The 21,683-nt window shown below is 35.4% G+C and overlaps 4 protein-coding genes, 1 long non-coding RNA gene, 1 other non-coding gene and 1 pseudogene across 17 annotated transcripts; 3 read left to right on the top strand and 4 right to left on the bottom strand.

Moving 5' to 3' along the window:
- Window positions 1-2: 2 nt before the first annotated feature.
- On the bottom strand, window positions 3-1,159 carry LOC109133350 (putative F-box protein At1g32420 pseudogene; annotated as a pseudogene).
- Window positions 1,160-2,547: 1,388 nt separating this feature from the next.
- LOC104791882 (uncharacterized) lies at window positions 2,548-4,129 on the top strand. The gene is made up of 2 exons (XR_015559314.1): window positions 2,548-2,756; window positions 2,909-4,129. It is a non-coding gene; the product is annotated as an uncharacterized LOC104791882 (long non-coding RNA).
- Window positions 4,130-4,375: 246 nt separating this feature from the next.
- On the bottom strand, window positions 4,376-5,736 carry LOC104791881 (protein yippee-like At3g55890). Of its 2 annotated transcripts, XM_010517877.3 has the most exons (5): window positions 5,448-5,736; window positions 5,131-5,174; window positions 4,905-5,013; window positions 4,731-4,786; window positions 4,376-4,611 (listed from the first exon to the last, which is right to left on the bottom strand). In XM_010517877.3, exons 1-5 carry the CDS (start codon window positions 5,541-5,543, stop codon window positions 4,554-4,556), a joined length of 363 nt encoding a protein of 120 aa, XP_010516179.2. In that variant the 5' UTR covers window positions 5,544-5,736; the 3' UTR covers window positions 4,376-4,553. The 2 variants fall into 2 exon arrangements, with proteins under 2 accessions (XP_010516179.2, XP_087309634.1); XM_087453508.1 differs by lacking the exon at window positions 4,376-4,611 and having other exon boundaries at window positions 4,727-4,786; window positions 5,448-5,712.
- Window positions 5,737-7,071: 1,335 nt separating this feature from the next.
- On the bottom strand, window positions 7,072-9,687 carry LOC104791880 (uncharacterized). Its single transcript, XM_010517875.3, has 4 exons — window positions 9,168-9,687; window positions 8,548-8,816; window positions 7,580-7,782; window positions 7,072-7,352 (listed from the first exon to the last, which is right to left on the bottom strand). Exons 1-3 carry the CDS (start codon window positions 9,472-9,474, stop codon window positions 7,717-7,719), a joined length of 642 nt encoding a protein of 213 aa, XP_010516177.2. The 5' UTR covers window positions 9,475-9,687; the 3' UTR covers window positions 7,072-7,352; window positions 7,580-7,716.
- Window positions 9,688-12,898: 3,211 nt separating this feature from the next.
- Window positions 12,899-15,984, bottom strand: LOC104699151 (anthranilate synthase alpha subunit 1, chloroplastic-like). The gene is made up of 11 exons (XM_019246380.2): window positions 15,689-15,984; window positions 15,401-15,576; window positions 15,120-15,309; window positions 14,867-15,018; window positions 14,671-14,786; window positions 14,352-14,598; window positions 14,202-14,258; window positions 13,959-14,111; window positions 13,695-13,775; window positions 13,493-13,579; window positions 12,899-13,395 (listed from the first exon to the last, which is right to left on the bottom strand). The coding sequence occupies exons 1-11, from the start codon at window positions 15,867-15,869 to the stop codon at window positions 13,012-13,014; spliced, it is 1,824 nt and encodes a 607-aa protein (XP_019101925.1). The 5' UTR covers window positions 15,870-15,984; the 3' UTR covers window positions 12,899-13,011.
- A 530-nt stretch (window positions 15,985-16,514) lies between these two features.
- On the top strand, window positions 16,515-20,706 carry LOC104791878 (protein LONG AFTER FAR-RED 3). Of its 11 annotated transcripts, none has more exons than XM_087453499.1 (16): window positions 16,515-16,708; window positions 16,832-17,060; window positions 17,155-17,321; window positions 17,497-17,598; window positions 17,790-17,862; window positions 17,998-18,104; window positions 18,200-18,323; window positions 18,469-18,663; window positions 18,783-18,868; window positions 19,156-19,263; window positions 19,401-19,496; window positions 19,583-19,681; window positions 19,772-19,846; window positions 19,926-20,057; window positions 20,145-20,260; window positions 20,355-20,706. In XM_087453499.1, the coding sequence occupies exons 2-16, from the start codon at window positions 16,982-16,984 to the stop codon at window positions 20,527-20,529; spliced, it is 1,734 nt and encodes a 577-aa protein (XP_087309625.1). In that variant the 5' UTR covers window positions 16,515-16,708; window positions 16,832-16,981; the 3' UTR covers window positions 20,530-20,706. The 11 variants fall into 11 exon arrangements, with proteins under 11 accessions (XP_087309625.1, XP_087309626.1, XP_087309632.1 ...); XM_087453500.1 differs by having other exon boundaries at window positions 16,535-16,708; window positions 16,840-17,060; XM_087453506.1 differs by having other exon boundaries at window positions 16,535-16,708; window positions 16,840-17,060; window positions 17,790-17,903.
- LOC147942854 (U5 spliceosomal RNA) lies at window positions 16,594-16,714 on the top strand. The gene has a single exon (XR_015560601.1). It is a non-coding gene; the product is annotated as a U5 spliceosomal RNA (small nuclear RNA).
- Window positions 20,707-21,683: the final 977 nt, after the last annotated feature.

Raw genomic sequence — 21,683 nt, 5'->3', positions numbered from 1 at the left:
TACTAATCTAACGGCAAACTCATAGTGTTCTCGACATGATCCGGAAAAGTCCAGATAGAACTCTCACGGCTTCCTTCCTCCGTATAACAATTTTGGAAGTCAACATATATCTCATACAGTTGCGCTTCAGATCATAATAATAGACACGGAACATGTCATGAGAGAAGTATGTCGACTTGACAAAAACGATTTCACCACCACGAGTAGTACCCGAGATACGCCATTCTTGAAAACCCTCCATCTCCATCTCACAAAAGAAATACTTAGACCATCCTTGTGTTTCCATAACTCAAATTTCCATGCCGGCGTCCTTGCAACTGATGAGTCCTACCTTCTCTTGGTAGTTAATCAGAGTCGAACTCTGATGCAAAAGCATCAGTAACTTTGGAGCCTCGACATGATAAAATTTCTCGGACCTAACATCAAAACGCATCAATCTATTATGTATAGGTATATCATATAGATATTTTTTAGTCTCTTCTCGGTAACAGATAGACCCTTTGATGCAAACTACACCTCGCAACCAACAGTGAGGTCCAACAACGCCTTCGATGCTCCTCCACTGCTTAGCTGTGGGATCTCCCAATGTGAAAACTTGACAACTCTCACCCCTGCCGAATGTTGGTAGGATCAATACTTTGTATTGACTCTCGAGAGGATATATCGTATCCGAAAAAGAAAGTGCCTCGTCGTCTGGATTTCAACTCCGGCAAGTAAAAGGACTGCCTTGTGGTAGGGTTATATATAGCTACCACATAAGGAAGAGACTTTGACCAACAACAAACCAAGCCACGCACAGATTGATATTGATGATATTGTTCAGGGAGTAATACTAATTCTTTGTCAGTATTTCGAGGGCAAGTAGTATATGGAAAGGCTAAGAAAGTTTTGCGTGAAACGTGTGGCAGATTATATAGGCATCACGCGGAGGCTGATTTAAAGAACGAGTCACGATCGAGTCGATGAAGTCTCTACGGCTGCTGATAATCGATGACCACAGCTTCGAGACACATCGGAACCTCACTAGAGATTTAGCCGGAAGTTTCTTGAGTATCTCCACCGTTAGATCAAGAGGTACATTGATATCTCCACCGAGACGAAGTCGTGTCCGCGATGGTAAGGTCTCGTGGCTCGTGTTCTCTTCACGCCCTCTTTTCATCACTGTTTTGTGAAACCCTAGGTAGATACAAATATTAGCGAGAACAAAAAAACTTATGTATGGTGTGAGATCTTTATTTTCATTAAAAGGAAACAATATTGAAATTAAGAGAGATATATAAAGTTTCCTTTTACCTCTTTTGTCTGGTTTACCTTCCCGAAAGAGAAGAGATAAAGATTTGGTACTAAACTCAAAGGATCTTTTGATATAGAAATAAAAATATTTGTGAGCTAAATTATACGAAACCGAGGGAACAAAATTTGAAAGCATTAAAAAAGTAAAAACAAAAGAAGTAGAAATCATACAACATAATTTACATTATTGCATATATAGTAGTACAAAGAGAAGCTCGAAAGCTACAAATCTTTTTTTGGTAAAAGAAGCTACAAATCTTTGGAAGTCTTTTTGCCTAAAATTAAGCCGGAGAAGCTTCATGGCAACCACAAGATATTTTGCCCGAAACAGACGTCCAAGATCGGCCGGTTCTTAGCTCGAACAAGTGAGAGAGCTAATAATTAAGACATAGACCAAAAGAGATATTTTTGGTTTTTGGTCGGAGATATGATCACGGAAGAAGGCATTAATTATACCCGAGTTATATATCAAATTAAATAGCCATGGCGATCTATAAAATTATGTATCTTTATTTAATTGTACGTGTTTGATACATATGCGACGATATGTTGAGAAAACTATCCATTTAGTATATAATTTTGGGCGCATGCATGGTACGTACCTATATTCTTTAAAAACAAAGAGCATTGTTTTTTCTTTTTGTGGTTTAGCCAAGGATTGATATATATATGTTTATTATATTTTTGTCGTCAAACTGATCGTTTTTTATTAATAAGAAAAAAGGTTAACAGAGTCTATTAACTGTTTCCAAGAGAGTACGTACTGCTGGGAGCATGGGAATTGCATATCGTGCTGGTTTAGCTAAGATAGATATTTAGTTATTGATTTTACAACATATAGATTTGATAGAGTTTATACAGGAATTTAAATTTTGTTTGTATAGAATATAGTTTATTTGAATTTTATATGTATTTGAATATAGTTTATTTGAATTTTATATGTATTTGAATATAGTTTATTTGAAATTTTTATTTTTATTGAGCTTAATTATGCTTTGAAAGGTTGTAAAAAAAATTGTGTCTTTAAAAGAAGAGTTCAACCGTTGGATGAATATAATATAGCGTCGGACCGACGTCGGATTGGGAGAAAGAGTAGAGAAGAAATTAAGGTCAAATGGAGGGAGACTTAAGTCAATTTGCATTGTCCGCATCACTCAGTAAAGGTCCCGAGCCGTTCGATCATGGTCGAAAACTCCAACCGTCCGATGTGATTTTTTTAGTTATCACTAAGTGTTCGCTCAGAGCCACAGGTTTGCTAATGGGATAATTTGGTTAGTGATGATGAAGATCATTAATTAATGTAACAGCGGATGATTAATGAACAACAAAGAAGGAAAAGAAAACCCTACAAGTCTCGTTGTTACTTTACCAAATTTCACTTTACCAAGTCGCTTCCCACATTTCTCTCAGGATTCAAGATCAATCTCAGGCTGTTACTGTTTTCGTGAGAAGATTCCACAGAGGTTTGCTTTCTTCTTTGTCAATCCCTCTTGTCCAGTTTGGTTTTCCTGCTTCTTTGTGTCGATTTCGATTTCAAAACCCTCACACTCGTTGTTCTTTGTGTCGATTTCGATTTCAAAACCCTCACTCGTTGTTGTTGTTGTTGTTGTCTCAGGTTGTTTCGATGGCACACAGAGATCGACTAAGTATTCTACCAAATGAAATTCTTCAGAGTATCTTGTCATCCTTGCGGACAAAGGATGCCGTGTCTACTTCTGTTCTCTCCCGTGGATGGCGTGAACGGTATCACTCGATCTCTAAGTTGAAATTTAGGTTTCCTCAGGGAGCGAATGTAGATAGGTTCGTGGAATTTGTGAATCATGTCATAGCTGTCCGTGGAGATCAGTTTCCTCTTGAGAAATTTTCTCTCACCGTTCTTAGAGAGATTGAGGACGACCATCTTACCGCTTGGATCTTGTATGCACAGAGAGAAATGTCAAGAATCTGAAGTTAGGACTCTTTGAGCTGGTAGGTGCTGAAGACTATGAGATTCTGGAGGGATTTTCCAGTCTGAGAATCTTGTTAAGCTGAAGATCTCATCTTCCAACTTCCACATCATCCCTCTTGAAGGTCTGGTTGTTCATCTTCCTAATCTGAAGTCACTCTACTCTGATTCTATCTCCTTTGGTCAAGAGGTAGTTGCTGGAGCTAGGTTTGCCAACATTGTCTCTGGTTGTCCTAAGCTTGAGAAGTTGGTAATGCACGATATTGAGTGGTTCAGATGGGAATCCTGCACTGTGTCTAGCCCAACTCTCCAGGTGTTCAAGTTCTCTTACAATGACGAGGGTGAAGCCGACCGTGACAGATGTCCGCTGAGCGTCTCCTTTGACACTCCAAATCTTCTCTACTTGGATTATTCTGATGATGTTGGTAGAAAGTATCCACTGTTGCAGTTTGGTTTGCTTCATGGTTTCTTGCTTATCAACATCCCCAGTGAAGATGGTTAAGATTTTTGAACATGATAACGAAGCTGATGCTGATGAAGCAAGTTTCTCAACTACATCAAGCATTTCTTGAAGAAAATGCCCCAGCTTGCTGATCTCATTGCTTCTTCTGCATCTAAGAGGCTTACCATCCAACATCAACTTCATCCAACATCAACTTGGAGCCACTCAGGGTATTGCTTCTCCCTTGGCCAGGATCCAAGTACTCTGATCTCATTTTGCTCATTGAGAAGCCTCTTTTGTCATTGAGAAACTCTGTCTCTTGCTAGCATTTCTCTTTGCTTTAGTATCGATTGCTTTTCTTTCTGATCTATAACTCTGTCTCTTGCTATTGCACTCTTATGTTTCTGTTGTTCTTGATGACTTTCTCTGAATGATTGCTCTTGATGACTTTCTCTGTCCTTAGTATCGACGATTGCTTTTCTTTCTGCTCGATGGTGGCTCAATTGGGAACTTTAGGTTTAGAGGAGTTAAAAAAGATTTTCTAGTTTAACAAGTAGCAGCAATTGTTGATCCGAGTCATTAGATAGTAGTGGGCCTTAATAATTTGACATTATTAAGAGAGATGTAAAAACAACCATCTCTGCTCTCCGGGTTTTTTTTTGACGTCTACTAATTGTGTTAAATGGGATTAAACATTAAAAATTCACTAGTGATCGCATTTTTTATTCATTATTGAAAAAACTCAAAATAAGACCCCTATTATTAAACCGGTCTTCCCCTATGCCAACCAAAAGGAATTAAAATCTAAGGTCGAAGAATGTACAATTTTAAAATAAATCTGAGAGAGAGATAGAGAAGAAAAGAGCTCAAGCATCATTCATCTTCATCGCTAGCCAAGTCGTTGCTATCATGAGGACCCGAAATCTTATATCTGTTACAAAACAAAAGGTAAACATTTGAGATCAAATACATTCTTAAAACCAAAATTTTGTGTTTATGTTGGAACTTTGAAATGTGATGTGATTGGGAAAATCAAGAAAATATTCTCACAATTCAAGAACAGATTTTCCTTCCTTGTACTTTTGGCTCTTATCATGTGCAAACTCCTGAATTCATAAACACACAACAACAACAAAAGATAAAGTTTAACTCAACTCCATGGTACAAACGCAATCAAACATATGTATTATTTATGTTTGCACACTATTTATAAAGTTGTCTTACGTATTTCCACCCAACATTTGATCCACAACCAACACAAAAAATGTCAACTACGGTATGCATTCCAGTTATCATCATTCTGTCTTCTTTCTCTCCAACCGAGATGTTTACACTAAAACGAAAAAAAAAATACACAATGTTAAAAACATTAATCAAGGATAAATATATCTTGTCTAACGTCTTAAGAGTTAGATAAATTACAAGTGGTCATGAAATCAGAAAGACTTACACGTTGTTGAAGAGATAAGCTCTTCCATGCTTGCATTGAAAAGTCTGCACAAGTTTTTAAAAGTCACTACTATATAGATATATATTTTAAATACGAGCTTGTTGTCATAGCGCTCAAGAGACCATCCCATAGATATGAAATATAATTAACAACTCATGATGCAAATGATCGGATCATAAAGAGGATCACAATATACTAATTTGATTTTACACATGATCATGGAACAAAGGTGCTAATTTATCCAAGAGTCTACAATCAGATTTACGATCAATAAAAAAAAAAGACAACGAGATCATGGAGGATTGAAAAGATCAAACCTTGGAAATGATGTCTTGCTCCGTAGAAAGATGAGTCTTACAGTGTTTGCAGATGTAGATGTTCCCTATCAGATCCACCATAAACACCCTACCCATCTTTGATTCAAAAAGTAACTATATCCTTAATTACGTGAATCGAATAATCCCTTAAATCGAGTCTTCTTTTGGGTTATAGTGGGGAGAAGAAGGAAATTGAGGGGAAAATAGTTGGACTATGGGAGATTTTCTCGGTAGCGTATAAAAACTGTGAACTTGATTCGGTCTTATTCGATCTTTTTTGGAGGAGGTTATGTAAATTACCAAGAAACGTGGATTTAAATATTATTCAAAAACGGAAATTATACTTTGAATCCAACCAAATATCCAATATACCAGGCGACCAAAATTCCTAAATAAATCCTTTTTCACTTAGTTATACAAATAAACATTACAACGTACGTTACGTCAAATGAGAGCAAAACCAAAAAAAAAACGAATTTGGATCGCTCGATGTTTCGTCTGGGCCACAATATTTCCGGCAATCCGCTATAGAACATTACGTTACGTCATATGTAGTAGAGATCAAGCTCGTGAACAAGACTAAGAAAGTCTCGAATACACTAAGAAGAAGAAACAGAGTATTTATATACTCTTTATCTCTAAAATGGCGAACCTAACAGTTTTTTGATCTTCTTCTTTTTTTTTTTTTTGGTTATATCAAGAATCACAATGAAGAAATTTAATTCTCTACATGCATATCATCATATGATATGTAAACACAACAAATGGCTCCTCTTTATTTTTACTTTTATTTAGCTAGCATATATAATATATTAATATTCATAGATTTTTGTAGATTCTGAATCTGGTTTTACAATGTTTGTAGTTAAACATGCTAATATGAACCAACCTTGCCACAACCAACGAGACATATACATATATGAACCAAACATTTTTGCGGATAAACCCTACAGGATTCTCATTAACCGCATGTTTTGAGTGGTCTCCCAACCTTTTACTGTTTTGGTCCTCACTAGTTACTCCTCAGGATAGGGTAGGTTAGTCTATTTAAAGTTCTCCTTTTGTCGTTGTCAGCACGAAACATGTGGTTTGATAGAAATTGATTGTGTCGATGTAAATTCGTTTGGTTCAGTTTTATGACCCTTGACCCCATACTTCTAATGGACTATATAGATAGATTACAGAGATTTGGACCAAATCCTCCAACTATAGGCTATCGCCCTATCTTTATCTCATAACTATTTCTTCCGGTAAGAGTTTCTGACTTTCATCTATCATCTATGTGTGAATTATATAGACTAATCCCATTCAGCGAAGTAGCGAACGGAAGTTTTGGTTTACAAAACTCTTACCGGAAGAAATAGTTACGCGGTTTATTTTGGTTTACATAAAAGTTTTGTACTTTGAAATATTTTAATCCCCGATTAAAGTTCAAATTGAAGTTTATAACAAATGACTTCGTCGTCAAACGTATTGTGTCACATTAGAATTCGAAACTATAAGATTTTGAATTCATCACAAAAGTAAAAGAAGCTAGCATTTTAGTCATTTGGAAAATCCACTCGGTTCATATTTTTCTTTTTCTTTTTCTTTCTCTAAAGTATAAAGAAAAATAGAGCGAAACTGAAGAAAGATGCCTTCGGCTTCTTATCTCATCGACGAAAATATAGTTTATACAAACAAACAAAAAGGACAAAAGTGTAACGGTGGATCATTTATAAGAACTAATATGATGTTCTTTGTGTGTGTGTCTATACCTAATTTAAAATCTATAATATAGTAACAACTGCCAATTCATTGGAGTTGTCTTTTGTAGTCTCACATGGAAAAGCAATAGGGTTATATATTTAAGCCCCATTCGTTATCTGTTCCTTCCTCCTTTACAGATTTATCCTTTGGACCTTTCTGTAACCAAAAACAAACACAATAAACAACATTATCATTACAAATATTCTCAAGTTGGTTACCTCCACTATATATGACTAACACAGTTCGAAAATGATAGTAATTAAAGCTGCTTTCGTATTTAATAATCAAGTTATTAAAATATGCAAGTTGGTACGTATCATATTTCATATGAAAAATAATAAAAGTATAAATACAAAAAAAAACGATGAGGTGGATTTTGTTACCTGAAAACATGGAAAGAAGACCAAAACCCAGTAGATGTTGCATTGATACGTATAATAATTTATATACATGTAGCCTGTATGGCAAGTATATTTTATATGGACAAGTGACGACGATGGACTTCGAATATTGCTAGCAGCTATTTGAGTCTCTCTTGTTGAAGGATTTTTTGGTATCTGGGAAACACATTTTTACAAGCTGAAACCTGCAAATTTAATTTAATAAACACAAAAATTAAAACCTTGAATTAAATTTTAAAATCATGAGCCTTGTCTTAGGTGTTAGTGACGTTGTCATGTCTTAATAATACTTTAACTATCTAAAGATTTTAATTCAAATTAAAATAAGAAGATATTAAAGCAGTCGTCCATCATTATTCTTATTCATATCCCACACGGTTCCCACTCGGAAACATCCGTTTCACTCTTTTCATTTGAGGAAAAAATGTGATTTATTCTTATTCTTACTATACAACTAATATACTAATTATTCGTCACTATCTAATTAGGTTTGAATAAAAAGTGTTTTTTATACATAAGAAAGTGCTAATCGAAATACAAAAAAAAAACTTATTTTGTTGCGAGTGAAAAATCAAACCTTCTTAATTGACTAGTCATTTTCCACCCTACTAGTCACATACAAACTACAAGAACCCTTGGTGCCAAAAAAAATGTGTAAATTAATTCAAAACGTTGACTATATAATATATCTAGAGTCACATGCTATTTCTGACCGAGTCTGATTTTGTATTAGTGGTAGATAAACAGCATCTTAGATATTAAACAACTAGTAGGAGTACTAGATTTGAAAACTAATCAATTTTGATACGGCCTAATTTTAGTATTTTAATACTAATAATGCTACTGTAACGGCTCTTTTAATAGTTATAATACTAATAAAGCTGCTGTAACGGCTCAAAGTTGATAGAATAAGAAAATTCAAAGTGAAAAACAAACAAAAAAACACTTACAGATTCGATGTCGATTTTGAAGACTAGGAGTTTTCGTCTCTCTCTACAACTTGTTCGGTACGCTACAACGATGTGACCGATGGCTAAGACCCAAGAACATACGAAAAGGGTCATCTCCTCTGTTCGGAAATATCCACCGATCACAGGCTCCCCGAACACAATCGCTGCCTTGAACGATACGTAGACCAACGAAGATATCGAGCAAATCATCGTTATTGTCAAATATGGTCCTCTCGACAGCTTTGGTCCGTCACAAAGCCCGTATACGCCTGTCATCAAGAAACATATATAAAAAAAAATCGATTATAAATCTTATAAAAGAAAAAAAGTTTATATGAGACCAAAACAGTACTCTTTCGCTTTTTTATATTCTTTAGGAAATTGAAATAAATCCCCGTAAATCTAGCAGAAATTTAAGGCACATGCTAATTTCAAGAGCTTATTTTTTCTTGAAAAAAAATCATAATTTCACCCCAAAAAAACGAACTTAAACAAGAACAGAGCAATTCTCAGTTCTCAGATCAAAAAACAAAAACAAGAACAGAGTAGTTTCCATATTTAGAAAACAGACCAAAGTTAAGTTTCCTCAAATAGCTTTAGTGGGTTTCACTTTCACTTACAAAGTATAATGGCAGATCTAATGATGGAGATGAGGGGTATATCGATGAGAGAGTATCTGAAATCGTAGTTGCTGAGATAAGAATAAATCGTCGCCGGGAAACTAGAAGGAGGAAGGCGGTTGAGGGAGGATGAGGAGAGGATTGCGGAGGGGAGGACAGCGTCGGCGACAGCGAGAAAGATCGGAGCAGAGAAGATGATGAAAGATAAAAACATAGTGAAGAGAACAAAGATCGTTTTGATTCCTCTCCAAAGAGAAGATGAGTATCTTCTAGTTTTGCTAATCTCTTCTTTGCTGATCAAACCCATCTTCGTATTTTCTTTTTCTTCTAGGGTTATGTACAGAGGATTTATGATGTAAGTGTGTGATTTGGTTTATGGTGAGAGAGAGAAGTTTTTTGCAGAGACTTGTTTCGAGGGTTTTAAAAGGGTCGTAGAAAACAAAAAAAGTTGGAAGATGCTGACGATGTAGCTGATGTGTTTTACAATTTTTAAAAATAAATAATATCTATAAGTGATAATGACTTCTTTTTTTTTTTTTTGTTGAATTTATTAAACATTTGAGATGATGATATTGTTTTGGACGTCTTTTCCAAGGAACAATTATTCTAGAACATAATATATGATCAGTTTGGTTTGGTGCATGATTGGAAATAATCCACGAGGGTTTCAAAAGTTTTATACATTTTGCATATATGGCCAGCTGCTGTATTTAACTGTTTAACTCTATTAAAGTTAGTGTTGAGGACTAATTAGTGTTAAGACTTAAGAGAGTAAATTAAGTTAGTCATAGTCTGAATCGTTATATTTTCTTGGCGAATAACAGTCTGTTGTGAATCAATTTGTTGTTCTTATAATGATATGCTAAGTATAAAAATGTGTTTTTCTTTTATTAGATCTACTATGGATAAAAAATTGTGGAAAATTTGTTTTATCTGAAAGAGTTTTTTTTTTGTCTGTTGCAATCACTTAAACTTTACGTATTTTAAAAATTTATTGCTTTGTACTCGGACTTTTTTTTTTTTGGCAAAAACTTTGTACTCTGACTAATTAGTTAAAATTTGTAAACATTTATGACAGCCAATTAAAATTTATATTTCGTATATGAGAGCTTAATACCTAATCAACAATCCATGTTCAGCTCTAGTCTCCCTATTATAACGGTATTACCTGAATTGCGTGAAGCACACAATAGTCTCTTGTTTTTATTCATAAAGAGTCTTTCTAAGTTCCATTCAATCTACCTGTATATATATATATATATATATATATATATATATATATATATATAATATTCAAATTGAGATCTATGTTCAAAGAACATTGATGTTTATTTGAACAAAAAGTAAAGGTAGCAATAGTATCAATTGAAGAAAACATTAATCGTAGTAATAAAATAGTGTTATTACCAGACGTTTTTCTATAAAAATGAGATATGCTTGATAACAGTACAAAGGCGGATATAGGGGAACCGACCGATTATAGCCATGTGAGCACTGATCGAGTTCATACGGCAGATTATTTCTTTAATTATATTACTTAACTCTTAAAGATGATTATTCAAGTTTACCAACCAATGAGTTCAAAATATGTTAACTATATATTTGTTTTATATGTGTAACTGATAGCCACATAACTCTTTTCGATTATATATGTGTCGTTGATCGGCTGATGATGTTATGTATCTACTGTAAAAAGTGAGAAAAAAAAACCCTGCTTAACAAAAAAAAAAAAAGTCAGAATAGCCTAACCTAATATTTATGTAGAAAAAGACTTTATAAATTGCCAAATGATTTTCAATTCTATTTTTCAATAATATTGAAAACTATATTAACCGATCAATATGAAATATAATCCAGCGGTTATATTTTGTGGTATTATTATTTAATCATCAGAATTCAAATTATATGATAGATGTTGTTGACAAAAAAAAGTTATATGTTGTTGACAGAAAAAAAAAATGTTGGCGAGGTAATTTCGAATTCAGAAGGGCCGACCTATGTTTTTCGTATTATTATTGCAAAAATAGTATAATAAACAAAATTATTTTTATCCTATATGTACGATTATAGAATTAGAGCATCCCATTTTTAAACGAGTGCAAATAGTGAACCATTACTTTGAGGCTGCGGGGTTGACTAATGACTAGTATTGAAAGAAACTTCTTACCTGTGAACTCACGAGAAAGCATGTATGTTGGCCTTTTCATGGATAAGTCTTTACTAAAATGATTCTTAACATTTACACCAAGAAAACATTTAATTACACCAAAAGAAAGTCTTAATAGATTGTTAGTGTATCAATCAACTGAAATTTTATTGATAAGCATATAACAGTAATAAATTAAGGATCGAGGGATATCAAGTTTTACAAATTGTAAATGAAATAGAAGTAAGTAAATCTCACGAACACATTTTAAAATTACGTACAATTAATCACTTCAAACTAAGAATGTCTATTCTTTTTTTTTTTGAAGAATTATTTGGTGGCTCAGATGCTCTTACACTCGGTCATGCCTAATGCCTTTTTGTTTGTTTCTTGGCGTATTATGAATTTTCAATCATAATATTTCAATTAGAAGAGTCTGAAATCAAGATTGTGGTTTAGCCAACATCTGCTGGGGTTACAAGCATGAGGCGAAGAAGTAGCTTGAGTGTCCATGGAAACCTCTAAAGATGCGATCATATATCGTAAACTTGATAGTTGCCGACATAAAGAAAAAAAGAAAAAAGCAGTTTGATATATAGTTGATTTTTGTTAAGACAGAATTAATTTATTTTTTCTTTTGTGTAAAACCCTTAATAGGAGAATACGTATTTTCACAAACCCATCAGGTGCTTAAAACTCAACAACCGGTAAAATGGAAAAAGATCTTAATCATATTCATCTTTGGTATTCTTTTGTCAACATCATATTCTGATAAGGAAAACGAAACTGCACGAAAATAATAACTAAAAAAACTGTAATCTCATTCCCAGGGGACAATTAAGAAAAGTCAGAGAGAGAACACGTAAAACAAAAAGGTACGGCCAAGTGTAAGCCACCAGAGGCCATAGGCGGCAGAATGATCCGTCCATGTCAGCTTCGTGTCTCAGTTAGCATCGTTTACATTGTAGGAAGGAACCTTAGTCCATTCCAAAGGCTTATGTCAGCAAATCTTTTTCTGTTTTTGGATAATTCCTTTCCTTTAACATTTTTTTTTTGTCTATAAATTATGTGCATGTATGTTGTGTTAGTATATGATTCGTTCACTTGGATTAGTATTATATAGTAACAATTAGCATGTAGCGTCTATGCCTTGGCCACTTGGCAAGCTAATTAGGACAAACCTTTTTGGCGATTAACAAAACACATATAAAAATGCTACAACAAAGATTTCAATATTTTGGAACCATTTTAGGTGTTGCTTACGGCTTTCCACGTATATATGAATGTATCATTCCATCATATAGTTTCGTGACATGTATTACTACTATTACAAAGATATTATATAACCCTGTTGTTTTGTATGTATTCATACCCACAGGATGATTCATACCATCAAGACAAGTGTAACTTTGGAAAACTTCTTTAATATCTTAACGTTTAATGGATTATATATTTTACGACTCGTACGTGTAGAATCATCATCAATTGTTATTGACCTCACCTGAGCCAAAACCATACGATTCTGGTTTCACTTTCACATATGTCCAGGTATAGCATAAAACCATAAACATGATGGGCAAAAAAATCAGAAACAAGTTTCCTTTATATGAGATAAACTTATAAGTTAATAACTTAAATATATTTCCGTAATTCATGATACCATATAAAAAGTACAAATAATATATAAACTAATTTATTTCAGAGGACGTAGCTTTGTGTTGCTTGTGAAGCAATAAACCTAGATGGTTGATAATCACTTTTATTGACGAATGCAGACTCAGCCAAGTCGATGGCGCGTGCGAGTCCAGCAGCTTTGTTCTGGCATTCACGTTGCTCATCCTCTGGGTCACTATCGGCTACAATGCCTGCACCTGCTTGGAGATAAGCTATCCACTCACGGCGCGGTGTGTCACTGCCTTTGTATGAGTACATTGTATCGTAACGAGCTTGTATAGGGAATACAATTGTCCTAAGCGCCAAAGCGATGTCCATGTCTCCAGTGAATGATACACTACCGAATCCACCACTGTATGGACCTCTTCTGGTCACCTCTAGCTCGTCGATCAACTCCATAGCTTTCACCTGTCACAAGAGAGTCTCTTAACGACCAGAGACACCTAAAGCGAGAATGGTGATATGAAATAATGTATGTATTTGTAATAATTAGTAGTTTATATGCCTTTGGAGCTCCGCTAACAGTTCCAACAGGTAAAGCCGCACGAAGAGTGTCCCAACAAGTCAGATTCTCTTGCAACTCTCCAGTCACCTGTTTACACGATTCAAGTTTATAACCGTTTACATTGAGAAATCAGAATCTGGAATTAGTTTGAGATGGGAAAGAGGTTAGAAGATTGTAATGATTTAACAAAATTTTGTATTACCGTTGAGCTGATATGCATGACATGGGAATAACGCTCTATATTCATGAACCTTTCCACCTTAACTGAACCATTCTTAGATACCTGCTTTCATAAAGGCCAGAAGAGAGAGCCAATGAGGAAATTATAAGCCGGTTGTAACGGTACTATATGTAAAAATTTGATCTGTTCTTTGTATGACAAAAGATTGTCATAGAAACACACAAGAAGTTGAAATTTGGTTGCTTTCCATCTATCATTGCTTAAACCAAGAAGAAACAGACTAACCTTTCCAACATCGTTGCGACCCAAGTCAACAAGCATAATGTGTTCCGCACACTGTTTTTCATCTTTTAACAGTGTCTCCTCCAACATCTGATCCTCTTCAAATGTTTTGCCCCGTCTTGCCGTTCCTGCTAGTGGTCTATTCACGATCTTGTTCTGTTTCACAAAATCAAAAAATTGTTTTTAAACCCTGTTTTAGTCCCTGTTAAATAACAAGAAGATCAGGAGAAGAGAGGAGCTGCTCACTTTCTTCACTCGAGTGAGAATTTCAGGACTTGAAGCTACTAGTATACAGCCTCTAGCCTAGTTAAGTAAAGAATATGGAAATCAGCAAAACAGAGGAGATAAAGCAAACCGTTGAGGAGATGAAACAAGTGATATATTAGAAGCACTGACTTGCAAGTAACACATAGAAGGACTTGGGTTCACAATCCTCAAAGCTCTATAAACTTCAAATGGATGAGCAAAAGTGCGGCGCTCAAATCGTTGACTTAAAACAATCTGAAAGATATCTCCAGCCAGTATGTGTTCTTTGGCCTCAAGTACAGCATTCTTATACTCATCACTTGTCATGCTTGATTTTTCCAAAGGAGTGCCAAATTGATTTGTGTGTAAGTCCACTGATCCATAAGGTAGCTTGGGGCTGAAACACAAAAACAAGTTAGAGATAGGAAAAAACAGATACACAAGGCAGAAAAAGGAAGAGTTAACTCACGGATTAATGCATTTGATCCTGGAAACAAGTTCTTCCAAGTGTTTCACACCATTAGCATAAACATCATCAAATGAACAGTTTCCAGATAACCTCACCCAATGAATAATATGCATTTTCTGTAGAAAAATAAAGCAAAGTTCACATTGAGTTTAAACAGAATTACAAAATAACTGAAAAGTTCAAAAGGTTTTAACACCTTTTCGACATGATCGAAGACAATGACATCATCATAAAGACCAAGATGCATGTCTGGTAAATTCCTGTCATCAACCGGAGCTTTGGAGAATGGTAGCTTTCTCTTTTCGGCATAACGGACAGTGTCATAAGAAAAGTAACCAACCCATCCACCTGTTTATAATAACAAAGATCATGTGATTTTTCACCTAATTAATTGTAATTATTGTGATCTCAAAGTAAACCAAACCAGACTAAGTTAGCAAATGGCTCACCACAAAAAGCATCAGGAAGATCATCGATCAGTTGAGGTTTCCAAGTCTCAGAGATTCTTCTAGGAATCATCATTGGATCTTCAACCTCCTCTGTTGTCAAAGTACCTTTCACATGATCCATGACTGTCACTTTGTTCTCCTTAGCCACAATCTCCATCTTCGGGTGTGCTCCAACCACACTATATCTTCCCTAAAGTATTAAATAATCATACATCAGTTTTCATTTGAAAGAGATTGAGCAAGCAAACAAAAAAAGGAAAAGATCGAGAGCTAGTTCTTACAACAGTGGAAGAGTGATGTCCTGGCTCAACTGATTCGAAAAGGAAGCTTGGAGTCTCTTGATCATCTTCTTTGACAAGACAACGGTAAGCGAGAACAGGAGTGAGATGGTCGGAGAAAATGGTGTGGCGAAGCGGAACTAGGTTCTCCTTCTTGGCGAACTTCATAGCTTCACTTGCTGCAAACAAAACCAAGAAACCAATATTTCAATATGATCTTTCTAATCTTAAAAAAAAAAATCAACGAGCAGGAAATCGAAGATAGGTTAAAGAGTTAGGATGATTAATCACATGGAGAGGGACAGGACAAGATAGAACCGCATTTGATCGGAGTGACGAAGGAGATGGAACTGGAGGAGGAGCATCTTTTTGTAATAAAGGTGACCGGTGAAGGTGGAGAGAGGCGGTGGCTGGACGGCGAGAGACGTCGATGGAAGCCAGCAGGGGATTGCATCATTCCGAGTGCATGCATGGTGACGAAAGTTTTGAGATTCAGTGGTTGTTGAAAGGGAAGAGACTCTTTTGTATTTTTGCCAAGGGACACTTTTCCAAAACCACAACTTTATTCTATCCTCGACTTCCTTATTTCGCTATTGTACTATGTATCGCATAAACTACATATGGTTGATCAAATTGTGTGACATGTCATGTGATCAGTTAAGTATCATCATCTATTTAATTTTTGATAAAATTCTCACCATTCACGGTCAAACCTATTAGAAGAAATGCATCTATTTAGATTCTTGCTAAACATAATTTTTTTTTTCTTTTTTCTGTCAGATTTCTTGCTATTTTAATGTTTGAACAAATATATTTTTTTTCTATTTTCTTGAAAATTTGACTTTTACTAAGAAGTTTCATGGAAACATTGAACAAAGAAAAAAAAAAATTGTCTTATGGAAAATCAATGTTGACCAAACGAGAGAAAAAAAAAACCTGAAATGAAGGCTTAATCGTATGAAGATTGTCATATTCACTATAAGAAATAAATATGCGATATATACAGTATATGTTTTTCTATGGTCGTAAACAAAAAAAAAGAAAAGTAAAAGAATGGTAATGGGCTTTGAGTATTCCAGAAAGCCTTTTAACAAGAATTAGATTAAACGCCAATCCCACATCGGAAGTTTACGAGATATTGGTAGTGAGAGTTTTAGTATAAATACACTTCACTCTGCTTTGAGATAAAATCACGCAGCCATGTGGTGAGCACAAAGCGAACTATTCTTTCGCCTTTTATTAAAGAATACCGTGTGCTCTCCACGCGCTTTAAGTGGCATACGCCTATATTTGGAGGGTTCTCACTTCACCGTGAGTCCCAGCAACCAACTCTAGTCTGAATAGTTTAATTTGCCCGTTATTGGTCTCAGGTCTCTAAGCCCAGTATGATTTGTATAAATTGATACAAAATATGAAATTGTTTTTGTTCTAAAGAAGTACAGGAACGAAACAAGGATATATTTTTTGTGTATATATGCTGCAAAGTTGAACAACGACGTTGAGCAAGTGGAGCATTTAAGGTGGAAACAACTCGTCCTTAGGTTGTTGTCTGTATCTCGTTTTAGATTCTCTCCAGCAGCAGCTATGAACCTCTTGGTTGTCCTTTCAGCTGTCTTCTTCCTCGTTATCTCCGTCGCCTATCTTCCTCTGCTCAGTGACTTATGTAATGAACGCCTTACCATTCCTAAGCTTCCTTTTGTCTCAAATTAGAATTTATTTGGACTTTTTTTGACTGATTCGATTCACGTTTCGCACAGATTGGTCAGCTCTCAAGTCTCTTCTTACACCACCGGTTGGTATCGTTGCGGATTTGTTAGTGAGAAATGGAACAATCTTCACCAGCGATACTTCTTTGCCGTTTGCTGATTCCATGGCGATTCGTAATGGCAGGATCCTTAAAGTCGGAAGCTTTTCAACTCTCAAGGTCCTTCACACTTCTTTCAATGTTCAATATGGTTGTTGCTTTATTAGTAGTGTTCAAGTGGTTTGATGACTTTGTCTGCTGCTTTTATGCCTACTTCATTAGCATGAACGAATCTGAAAGTTTGATGCTTTTTTTCTCGTTCTCATGTAATTTGTAATTTTTTCGATGAAGACAGGGTTGTATAGGAGATGGAACTATTGAGGTGAACTTGGAAGGCAAAGTTGTAGTGCCTGGACTTATTGATTCACATGTTCATTTCATTTCTGGGGGATTGCAGGTGATAAATACAAACTTATATTCTGTGTTCTTTACTCTTTAACGGTTGAACTAATATGTAAATTGTCAAGTTGACCTGAGAGTAGATGATTGCATGCCATTGTTTGATCAGATTTGGTCATGAAACAATATACTATACTCTCTCGTTTACCTTATCTCCTTTACATTTAATGTTTTTTCGTTTGAGCATAGATGGCCCAAGTTGGACTTCGTGGAGTGAGTAAAAAAGATGAGTTTTGTAAACTGGTGAAGGACGCTGTGCAGAGTAATTAAAGATTTCATTTTCTTTATTGGCGTCTGATTTTAGTTGAGTGTACAGTGAACACTGTTTATAGTAGTGGGAGAGTGAGTATTTATTAATGCATTATGCTGCATTTATCTGATGAACAACAAATTTCAGATGCACAAGAAGGCTCATGGATTCTAGGTGGTGGATGGAACAATGATGTTTGGGGAGGAGAAATGCCCTCTGCATCATGGATTGATGAAATCTCCCCTCATAATCCTGTATGAAGTCTCCTGACTTTTTTGTACTTGTCAATAGTCAACAACCATTGCCTTACTTAAGTTATATATATATATATATATATATCTTCATTTAGGTTTGGTTGATTAGGATGGATAGTCATATGGCATTGGCAAATTCCCTTGCGCTTAGGATGGCTGGTGTTACCAGTTTAACGGAAGATCCAGTTGGTGGAACTATAATGAGGATGCCTAGTGGCGGTAATGCTTTCTTTTTTAAGTAATGTGTATACACATCTAATATGTGGCCTGCTTATGCTTCCAATACTTGGATTTGCAGAGGAACTTTATATTTTGTGAGTGTTATCATCAGCTGGTGCTTGCTTTTATGATTTAATCAATGCAGAGCCGACAGGTCTTTTGATCGATGCGGCTATGGAGCTTGTCACTCCCTGGGTTAAAGAAATCTCAGTAGATGAACGTAGGGAAGCACTTTTTAGAGCTAGCAAATATGCTTTGACTAGAGGCGTAACAACTGTTGTTGATCTTGGAAGATACTTTCCTGGCACTACGGATGAGCTCTCCTGGAAAGACTTTCAAGGTGCAATATATCAAATTTCACACTTGTTTGCAGCTAAAATAGAGAGAATTTGATGACTCTTACCTTCTAGCCATAGAATAGAAACTCATTTGAGTTCCATACTCCTTTTTATGGTACAGATGTCTATCTATGGGCTGATTCCTCGAAGAAGATGATGATACGGACTTGCTTGTTTTTCCCGATAACGACATGGTCACGTTTAATGGTATGATTTCTTCAGAAGCAACTCTTGTTCTCTCATAAATAAGAACAACGTTTTTGTACAGAAACTTAAAAGCATACTTCAACTTCATACTTTGCAATTTACATAAATTTCTCATTTTCCTTGTGATCTGCATCTCATATATAGTCACTGTAACTTAGGCCGTTCCTGATTTTCAAATTCTCTTTCGATGTTTGATGTGCTTTCAAACTTGACTATATTCTCTTTCAAATTCTCTTTTCACAGTTACTGCATTTACTTGAAATTCTGTTTTGACTTCATACGTGTAGGATCTTAAGCTTCAGATGGGATCTGCACTGAGTGAATGGTTGTATCTAGGTGGCGTCAAAGCATTTCTTGATGGCTCTCTAGGTTCTAACAGTGCACTTTTTTACGAGGTGATTCGAATACACTAATTCTTCTGCTATATATTCCTAGAAATTACTTTCATACTGTTCATATTCATCAAATATACACTAACTGTATTAATCCCTCAGCAGCACTAAAAAGTCCCACGTCTTATATCTGTTTGCAGGAATATATTGATACACCTGGGAATTATGGGTTATTAGTGATGGATCCTGAGAAACTTTCCAACTTCACAATGGCAGCAGACAAATCAGGGCTTCAGGTGTTTCCCTGTTTACTTCTGTCCATTGTTTGCTCATCATCGTCCTATTTAGTTTTGCTTATTTATCTTATTATGCTGTGATCAAGGTTGCTATCCATGCAATAGGCGACAAAGCTAATGACATGGTCCTTGACATGTACGAATCGGTTGCTGCAACTAATGGAGACCGAGATAGAAGATTTAGGGTGAAGTTTGCTATTTAAAAACCTAATACTCTGAGCTAGCTATTTGCTTCTTCTGTCTGTACTTTAATATCTCTGACTTCCTGGTTACAGATTGAGCATGCCCAACATTTGACACCAGGATCAGCCAACCGGTTTGGTCAACTTCACATTGTAGCTTCAGTTCAAGTAAGTTACTTCCCGGCATTGAGCATTTGGGCTTAAAAACTCACTTTCTTGATCTAACGTATCTAATACTCGTGTACAGCCGGATCATTTGCTTGATGATGCTGATTCTGTTGTTAAGAAGCTCGGTTCTGAGAGAGGCCTAAGAGACTCTTATCTATTCCAATCTCTCCTAAATGGCAATGCACTCTTGGCACTTGGTTCAGACTGGCCTGTACGTTTTCGATATAATCTCCACATACAAATTTTTTACACTCTTAAATTGCAATGCACTCTTAACTTTGTGAATTTTTCCCGCCAGGTTGCAGACATTAACCCGTTGAACAGTATTAGAACCGCGGTGAAACGAATACCTCCCAAGTGGAGTCACGCTTGGATTCCATCTGAATGCATCTCTTTTACCGATGCGCTTGCTGCGTATTAAGCTTCTTCTCTAAACAATTTCAAAGTCTTTTTACTTTACTTTACTAAATGCATTTTTCTCAAGCATTCTTGATATTGATAATCGCAGGGTCACGATATCAGCTGCACGAGCAGTGTTTCTGGATCATCACATAGGGTCTTTAACTCCTGGGAAGCTTGCGGATTTTGCTGTTTTGTCAACAAGTTCGTGGGATGAGTTCTCGAAAGACGGCTCTGCTTCAGTGTTTGCAACTTATGTAGGAGGAAAGCAATTGTACCCATGAATGATGAGATCTTTAAAATCTTAATTAGAAACTAAGAATTGTATGATTGTCAACAAAAAAAAAAAAAACTAAGAATTGTATTAATTCCCAGTTTTTTTAGGCGTAGTGGAAATGTATATTGGTATGACATTTGGCTTCATATATTCAAGAAATCTTAAAAACTTTAGAAAAATAAAATGTTGTTGGTGTCGGCCAGAGGATATTTGCAAAAAGGTGTTGTTGGTGTGAGTAGTCAACGAAAGAGAGCCATGAACATTGGACGCTGAAGAAAAGCCAATGAGATGTGTAGCTGTAATATATCTACGTGGCTCTCTGGTTCCAGCCATCAACACGGTTTGGTTCCAACACGTTACACTTAATTAGACTGAGCAGAGCAAGTCCCGGCCCACGTGTTGCTTTATAACGTCCGATATCACCAGATTGGGTCACCCCTCGGGTCCCTAGTTTAAAAGTCAGCATGTTTTCTCCGCGTAAAAATCTGATGATAACTTTTTTTTCACGCCAGAACATACGCGTTACGTTAGATCTCAAAACCCCCTCCCAAGTCCCAAGTAAGCGAAAATTTTAAAGTTGGAAATAGTATTTTATTAAACTTGAAATGAAGATCAGGTATGTGTCTATATGACTAGCTACAGGCTACAGCCTACAAACACATACACATCCATCTCATACTCCTTTAGCTGAACACACACAATGCATATGCATGATGATACAAAATATACCTAATAAAAAATATTTTACTTTATTTTAAAAGAGTTTTATGAATTTTGAACATATGTATTTATCTTCTCTGCTAATTCTCGTGAAAACATGCCTTCAAAATATAAGGTTTCCGTGAGTTTATCTTCTTGTAGATCCCGTGACATATATTTAAAATGTAAGGTTCCCATGGAGTTGCAACCCTAATTAATTAAATTAAGCTCTTCACTTGAGATATATACTATGTAATATACTAATATGTATAATGATTTGTCCTTTGTGACATTTTTTGTTCCACAAAGATTGATATTTTATAAACTTCAAGAAATAATTATTGAAAATATTTAAAATTTTGAATTGTTATTGGTTTAAAATTAAATAATATCTCTTTAGTTAAAGGAAAAAATATATTTAAACTCAATAATCATTGTTTTATTAAAATATGTAAAATATTC

This window comes from Camelina sativa, chromosome 6, assembly GCF_030686135.1.
Source record: "Camelina sativa cultivar CO46 ecotype springtype chromosome 6, ASM3068613v1".
NCBI lineage: Eukaryota > Viridiplantae > Streptophyta > Magnoliopsida > Brassicales > Brassicaceae > Camelina > Camelina sativa.
The sequence above is the reverse complement of the archived record's forward strand: the minus strand, read 5'-3'. Positions and strand labels throughout refer to the sequence as shown.